This window comes from Myotis lucifugus, unplaced genomic scaffold, assembly GCF_000147115.1.
Source record: "Myotis lucifugus unplaced genomic scaffold, Myoluc2.0 scaffold_3328, whole genome shotgun sequence".
Classification (NCBI taxonomy): domain Eukaryota; kingdom Metazoa; phylum Chordata; class Mammalia; order Chiroptera; family Vespertilionidae; genus Myotis; species Myotis lucifugus.
In genome coordinates, this window is record NW_005874376.1 from 1 (window position 1) to 8,047 (window position 8,047).

Genomic DNA, 8,047 nt, shown 5'->3' on the forward strand with positions numbered 1-8,047 from the left:
TCCACACGCACAGACACACCCTCCACACGCACAGCACACACCCTCCACATGCACAACACGCACAGCACACATCCTCCACACGCACAGCACACACCCTCCACATGCACAGCACACACAGCACACGCACCCCACACACACCCTCCACACGCACAGCACACACAGCACACACCCTCCACACGCACAGCACACACAGCACACACCCTCCACATGCACAGCACGCACAGCACACACCCCACACACACCCTCCACATGCACAGCACACACAGCACACCCTCGACACGCACGACACGCAGGCAGTGGGTGAGCCTCCAAGAGGCCTCCAAGGGGCGGTTCTCTTGCCATCACTTCCCAACTCCTCCTTTTCAAGGTGAATTTCTTGGCCCCGGATGATAAGAAACCCCCTCTCCCCTGGCTGAGCACTGTCCACCCTCCGTACCTGCAGAACACACGGAGGGGGGTGCACCCAGACGGCAGCGTGTGCCTCAGAGACAGCGGCTGTGGGTGCAGCCGGGCTCCCTCCTGTCGTCCGCAGACCAGGGGGCAGAGTCTCCATGGATTCCAACGCTCTCCCTGCCGCTCCTGCCTCCGTTCGCCAAAGGAATCTCAATCGTTTTATCGCCCAATTGTGGTTGTGTCAGGAGAGGCCGTATGAGAGAACTGCTGTGCTCTGACCGCTCTGGGCGCTCTAGGGCGTCGCAGGAACCGGGCTCAGAACCTCCCCCCAGGTGACATGCAATCTGTGAGCGTGAAGGTGCAGCCGGAGCTAGTGGGGCTCAGAGCATCCCCACAGCTTCCTGGTGGTGGCAGCGCGGCCATACGCTCCCTCACCCCTCAGGGCGGAGATCCTGGTGAAGCCCACACGTCCCCCTGGCCCAGGCTCCTTGTCATCACACAAGCCCCGAGGTCCTGGCTCCTCTCATCAGCATGTGCTCACAACAGCCATCTACGGACCCGAACCCCAGGGAGCGGAGGCGAATCCACCCTCATCTGGGAGACGCCCGAAGACCCCCCCAGGCAGCCGCGGCTCACCCACCGCCTGGGGGTCTAGCTGCTGCCGCCACAGGGGGGCCGGGGGCTGAGCAGGTCCCCGGGGCCTGGGTGTGGGGTTAGGGAACGGGCACCCAGACCATGAGGTAGGCACCCCATGCCCGTGTCACGTCAGCGAGAGGCCAGCAGGGAGCCTTATTCTGCCGTGTGCATCCAGCACGGTCTGCGAGTCTGTGGCAACATTTAGAGAAATGCCTGGGAAGAGCCAGAAAGCTTGGCAAACGGATCAGGCCAAGGGCACAGCCCACGGGCGGAGGGAGGGCGGTGGGAAGGACCAGAGAGGCACAGAGAGGACGCTGGCGCCCCCTGCTGCCCAAGAGGCGCCATGGGTACAGCCAGCCACCACATGTGCACCCACACCACACACACCACACACACAACAGACACGACACACACAACACACACATAACAGACACACGGCATACACAACACATGACAGACACACGACACACCCCGCAGACAGGTACGCACACAGCATACATATGACAGATACACACAACACGTAGATAAGACAGGCACACACAAAACACATGCAACAGATACACATGACACACACATGACCCATGTGACAGGCAAATACAACAGATGCTCACACATAACAGACACACAGCACACAACAGACAGAAGCAACGGTGTGAACCATTTCTAATTCAGAAAAAGAGGAAATGCTAATATGACACCGAGACTCTAGGTCAGCGGTTCTCAACCTGTGGGTCGCGACCCCTTTGGGGTTCGAATGACCCTTTCACAGGGGTCGCCTAAGACCATCGGAAAACACATATATAATTACATATTGTTTTTGTGATTAATCATTATGCTTTAATTATGTTCAATTTGTAACAATGAAATTGGGGGTCACCACAACATGAGGAGCTGTATTAAAGGGTCGCGGCATTAGGAAGGTTGAGAACCACTGCTCTAGGTGGTCTGTTCAAGTTCCATTGGCAGGAAGGCTGTGAGGATCGGGCACAGAGATGTACCTCTGCTTTGCCACTTAGAAGCTGTGTGACACCAGGCAAGTAGCTTAGCCTCTCTGAGCCTCTGCTACCTCATCTGTAAACTGGACAGACTAATTCCTATGTCAAAGGGTCATTGAAATGATTATACAAAATCATAAAGAAAAAAAGGAAATGAAGGTAGTAAAGCCATAGTTTTTAAAGAGTCCATTAAAGATGATCTGAAACACTAGAGGCCTGATGCACGAAATCTGTGCAAGGGGTTCGGCCTCCGCAGACCGGCTGCTCAGCCCTCACAGCCCCGGCTTCATCCAGAAGGTCGTCCGGATGGTCGTTCTGCTGTTCGGTCTAATTAGCATATTAGCTCTTTATTATATAGGATGCTTTTTTCCCAAAGCACCGGAGACCTGTGCGGACCTGAACCTAGGAGTCCGAGTGCCCATGCAGATCTCACAGATCTGAAGTGGACGTGGGAGGGGCGGGTGTCAGGATCCAGTGTGACTTCCCTGAGTGACAGCATGTTCCCGGGCTCAGAGGCCTGGCCCCCGGGGGACGTCGGCAACCATGAGGGTGTGCTTCTGCCTGCAGGGAGCTCGGCCCATCGCCCGGGAGCCGCTCCGTCACCGCCCTGTGCAGACTCCAGGCTGCCGACGACCGTGGTGTAGCCTCGCCCTCCCTCCTGCCCTCCTCTTGCTTCCACATTGACACATTCTTCTTGTAAAGTTATCAGAAAGAAAAACTAGAGGTGTTTTTTTTAAAACCTTCATCCATGTAGAAGTTCCGGAAGAATGTACTGAGTGTACAAAGCCCACCACCACCCTGACGCCGAGACCCGATTTCTCACCATCGTCAGACGATGGTTAAGCTTAGACGACTGCAGTGACGGCCTGTCAGTGAGCCAGGACAGAGGTGAGCGAGGCTGCACACGGTGATGACGGAGGGGGGAATTTGAGGTCACTCACCGCCTGCAACGCGCTGCCGTTCCCGGGCAGGGAGGGGAGCAGAGCTTGGAAAGTAGGAACTGCTCAGGCCGTGCCTCTGTCCCCCTCCCCCCACGGGGACCAGAGAAGGGCTGGAGGAGGTGGACGGTGAATGTCACCCGGGGGATGGAGCACATGGCTGTCAGGGCCACAGACCCGCAGACCATCCACACCAAGCGGGGAGGGCACGTACGTGATCAACTAGTTAAAGCTGCTCCCACACAAGTACAGAGTACGTCTCCATCCCAAACAGGCCGCGGGAAGGTGGAGGTGGTGCCCCAGCCGTCAGAGACCACAGCACAGGAAGTGACTTTCCTCAAAGGACAAAGGAGGAAGGGCCTCCCTGGAGAAGCTCCTCCGACACGGACGACGAAGGAAGAAAGGGCCTTAGCGTGGGTCCCGGGAGGCTGCGCCCCATCAACCAATGACGCAGTGAAAAGCTAAGAAAAGAGACAGAGAATCAGGGCAGAAAGGCCGTTCAGAAACCATCCTCCTGCCCTGAAGAGACGTGTTTTCAGACCAGGGGGTGGGGATAGAGGAGGCGCACGCAGGGTTCTATGACGCAGAAGGGCAGCCCTCGGGTTCCAGAACGGCACCTGGAGCCCACAGAAACAGGGAGACGCCCCCACTGTCACATTCCGGAGCCCACGGGAAGGAGGGTGAGCGTGTGATGCCGTCTAAGGTGACAGATGCTAACGAGCGTCCTGCTCCCTGGACAAAGGAAGAAAACATTTTAGAAACTTCTCGCAAAACCCAGAAGGCTCTACGCGGGCCCACGTACAGAAAAGGAAAAGCGGGCGACTTCCCCAAAGGCAGAATCTGAGCGCTGGTTGTTGGCGATGACCGAGGGGAGGATGAAGGGAGGCGTGTCACAGACGCCTGGGCCGGCACCGTGTGCAAGGTCCCCGGACACGAACACCCAGCGCGTGTGGGAGGAGAGGTAGCAGCGCACTGACAGGCATGGCTGAGCCACTATCACACACACAGGCAGCAGGGAAGACGCCGCCCTGCACCTTCCTGGGCGGTGCCGCTAATTGCCGTCCTGTATCCCAGGACCTCCAGCCCGCCCCCCCTCCCCGCCCCGAGGGATCAGATCCAGGAACAGCTGCTCCCAGGCCTATTGACTTGGGACTCCATCACCCCTGCACCATCGGCCCACAGGAGCACAGCCTCTCTGTGGACACAGCGGCCCCCCTGACCACAGATCCTATAAATCGTGCACCAGTCCACAAGTGACACAAAGCCACCCCACGAGGGCGCCTCGGCGGCGTGGACCAAAGGCTGGGTACTCACTCTTGTTGTAGCAGGTGGCCAGCACGCCTTTGTCCGCGGGGCTGGCGCTAATGTGCCAGATTTCACCCACTTGGTGGAGGAGGACATTTTTGTTTATGATGTTGTTTTCGTCGTCAAAATCTATGATGTGGATCTACAGACACAAAGAGAGCAAGCAGGTCAGGACCTCACGTGGTAAAGCAGCGACAGAAGCGAAGGCATCTGGAGCGTCGTCAGTGGTGTTCCTGTTCCGCTAACAGTGCACGGTCTGCACAACCAGCTCACTACGCTCCTCTCAGACAGGCGTGACGTCCCCGTGTTGTTAGGATGGCAACCACATCACACGGCCCGCCATACCTGGTCCTAACGAGATGAGACACCCCCAAGCTCTGTGCCAGGTGGCTCACTGAGGCCGCAGCTCATGCCAGGGCGTCATCCAGGGCAGTGCAAATCGGCCCAGAGCCTCTGGGACCTGCTGGACGGCTGTGGGGAAAGGAGGGGCGGGCCTGGGACTGACCAGCTCTGCCCACTCCTTGGTGGGCGTGGCACATCACCCCTCCCCCACAGTTGAGGACTGGGATGGGACTGTACACCAGTACACCTTGAACTTCTTTTATTTTTTTTTTATTTTTTTAAAATATATTTTATTGATTTCTTACAGAGAGGAAGGGAGAGGGATAGAGAGTTAGAAACATTGATGAGAGAGAAACATCGATCAGCTGCCTCCTGCACATCCACTGGGGATGTGCCCGCAACCCAGGTACATGCCCTTGACCGGAATCGAACCCGGGACCTTTCAGTCCGCAGGCCGAGGCTCTATCCACTGAGCCAAACCGGTTTTGGCATTGAACTTCTTTTTAAAAACCAGTCCAACAGCTGTCAACCCTCTGATCCTATAACATCTACATATATAAAAGGCTAATATGCTAAGTGTCTGACCATCTGACAGGTCGCTATGATGCGCACTGACCACCAGGGGCAGACGCTCAATGAAGGAGCTGCTGAGCTGCAGTGACTTGGCCTCAGCGGTTCTCAGGTGACACACCCCGAAACCAGAGAGGAGGGAGCTCGATTCCTCGCAGGGCTGCTCGATTCCACCTCTGGCCGTGGGTCATGTTGTTGCTGGGGCACTGTCAGTCCTGAATCTGGTTACTGCACACTTGCGTTTGCACTCCACACCCTGTACGACAGCAACTTTGCAGAGTGCCCTCTCGCACTCAGGGACCCCTCAGGGGATGTCGGAGAGCTGGTTTCAACCTGATCCCCACAGGCCGAGGTACCCCACCTGCCGGAGGGACCCTGCTCACTCCACAGACGCCGGGGAGGAACCGCGGGAGGTTGGCTCCAGGGCGTGTCCAGCCCATCTTGCCCAGTCCCGCCTCGTCAGCCACCTTCTAATTAATTTCCTTTCAATGAGCATGAGATTCATCAGTCTGTTCCATGTTTCCCTGCCTGTGTGTTGAGCATCTGCCCCCTGGTGGTCAGTGAGCATCACAGCTACCGGTCGCTTAGGTTTTTATGTATATTAGGGTAGATACTGCATTTTAGCTACTAAATGCAAAGTTAAACATGCTGTCTCCATGCTTTTCTGGATAAATTTTCGAGGAATTAAAATGATTTCCACTTTCACTCTCTTATCAATACTCCAAGCCGATGAGAAAGATAAAACATTAACTTTAAAAATAAATTTATACTAAGAAAATAATCGTGGGCCTGCACAAAGATTTCAATCAGAGAATGTTCGCTGCGGCGTTGATTATGGTAATGAAAACCCAGAAGTCCCCTCAATGCCCGGGGTAGGGAGGCTCGGCTAAGCTGCAGACCCGTCTGGACGTAACGCATGCGCCACTCTGTGCGGTGAGAGACGGCGGTGGGGACGGGCCATCGTCACTGAGGCACGAAGACAGACTGGGCGAGCTGCCTGCATGTTCTGTGGGCAGCAGGCATGTCCCCGTGACAGAGGACCTGGAAGTGACTGGTTCTCTCCTGATGGCGAGAGTACAGACTGACTCTCTCCTTCTTTGTGGTTTGTGCTGTTAACATTTAGCTCAACACAGACGTGCGTCACATGCATAGGCTAACATGCGTTGCTCTGCCGTCAGAACAAGCATTAAGTGCTATTTTTAGCAACATGCCCTTGACCCCGGAAGCCTCTGCACTCCATGCCTGCCACAGGGGCCCGTGCTGCCCCGACTCGTCCCCTCACAGGGCCTGCATGGGACAGTACCCCCCAGGCCCCGTAGGGGTGGCTCTGGACTCAGAGCAGAATTCAAACTCCCCACTGCCACTGATCGCCGTGTGACCCTGAGCTGCTTCCCCGAGGGCACCCTGAAGACGAGCTGTGCTCCTGGGCCCCGGCCGCACTCGAACCACAGAGATCTGTCCTGTGGGAAAGGATATGCAGTCACAGAACAAGCAATGCGGTGAGAAGGCACCGGAACAAAGGCGAATGGGAAAGACTGGGGCACAAAGGAAAGACCCATGCCTATCGGCCCAGAGGGCAGGGAGCACCTGTGCCCGGCTGGGTAGTGCTTGACCACGTCTGAGCTCTTTAACAACAGCTTATCACGAAGACCACACTCATGGGCTCCGAGTCAGCACTGTCAGGACTGCTAAGGTCGGGCTCACCAGCCGGGCGATGGACATCGAGGAGTGAGAGCTCTAGGATTCATGAGGAAGCAGGGCCCAGACCACAGCTGGGCACGGGAGTCCAGCCAGCCTTTCTGCTTCCTCTCTTATTGAACAAAGATAAAATCTTGAAAAAAAAGTGTTTAAAATTGAGTATGAGAAGTCAAAAGCTTCCCTCTCAGGGACAGGTAAGGTCACCTCTGAGCAAGATGCTGCCAGCCACGGCACTGCCCTGGCTGGAAGGCTGGCTCACCCCACAGCAGGGACCCCCTAGCCTCCCCCACCCCACCCCACCCCAGCCTTGGCCTCACCATTAATGCGCCCCTGCCTTGTCGTTCCTAACAAAACACACCCCTGCCGGCCTGGCCTTTCCTTGAGAAGAAGACATGACAGTGCAGGCGGCAGGTCGCCAGCACCAGCCCTCGTCATGCTGTCCCACTGCGGCGGCGGCCTCGGCACCACAGGCCATCGGGGCCAGGAGGCTGGGTCCCGCGCTGATTCCGCCACTTCCTGGCTGAGTGACGCTGGGCGAGCCCCCACAATCTGGGCTCCCGCTGCAGCATTTGTAAATTTGGGGAACTGAGTCCTAAGATCCCTGTGACACATAAACCGGTCCTTCAGCTTTAATGATCGGTGACGGTTACATATGATCGAACCCCTCGTCATGCCACAGTATGGCTACCACCCCCCGTCCGGATCACAGGCTCTGCTGGAGCAGAGGCCCGCACGCCCACATCCTGTCCCTGACCCCAGGACGCGCTCCCCATCCAGCCTCACCGTGCCCGGCAAGGGCGGTTCTGGGAAGAGAAGGGGTGCAGTCCGTCCGGGCCAACCCCAGAGGGCATCTTGGGCAGTGCGTCCTGGCCACTGAGCGTGAGGGACGGAGAGAAATGTCAGAGCCCCTAAATCAGCAGGCCGTCCAGAAAAGCACAGCGAGAGCGCCATGGGGTCTCAGCCGCGCTGCGGAGCCCTGGGTCCGGCCTCGCCCAGAACAGCCTCCTGGCGATGCTTCCATGACACAGGGCATACATTCCTGTCAGCTCAGCCTGATGTCAGTTGCCATCAGTAGGGGCTGGTACCTTAGCTTTTCTGTTCCTAATCCTCATTTCTAGACCACAACGTTTTGAGCGCGCACAGATAATCACAGGACCCTTCTCCCTCTGC

General features: G+C 56.9%; 1 protein-coding gene across 3 annotated transcripts in view; it reads right to left on the reverse strand.

Annotated features, from left to right (window-relative positions):
- Positions 1-2,178: 2,178 nt before the first annotated feature.
- LOC102435328 (EARP-interacting protein-like) overlaps positions 2,179-8,047 on the reverse strand; it is a 14,389-nt gene continuing 8,520 nt past the window's right edge. For 2 of the 3 annotated variants that reach the window (XM_023749159.1, XM_006108736.3), the window contains 2 exons: positions 4,277-4,409; positions 2,179-3,694 (listed from right to left, as the gene is read on the reverse strand). In XM_023749159.1, the coding sequence (XP_023604927.1) occupies positions 3,615-3,694; positions 4,277-4,409 (213 nt within the window). In that variant the 3' untranslated portion in view covers positions 2,179-3,614. The remainder of the gene's footprint in view (positions 3,695-4,276; positions 4,410-8,047) is intronic. The other variant, XM_014450706.2, reaches the window with a different exon arrangement.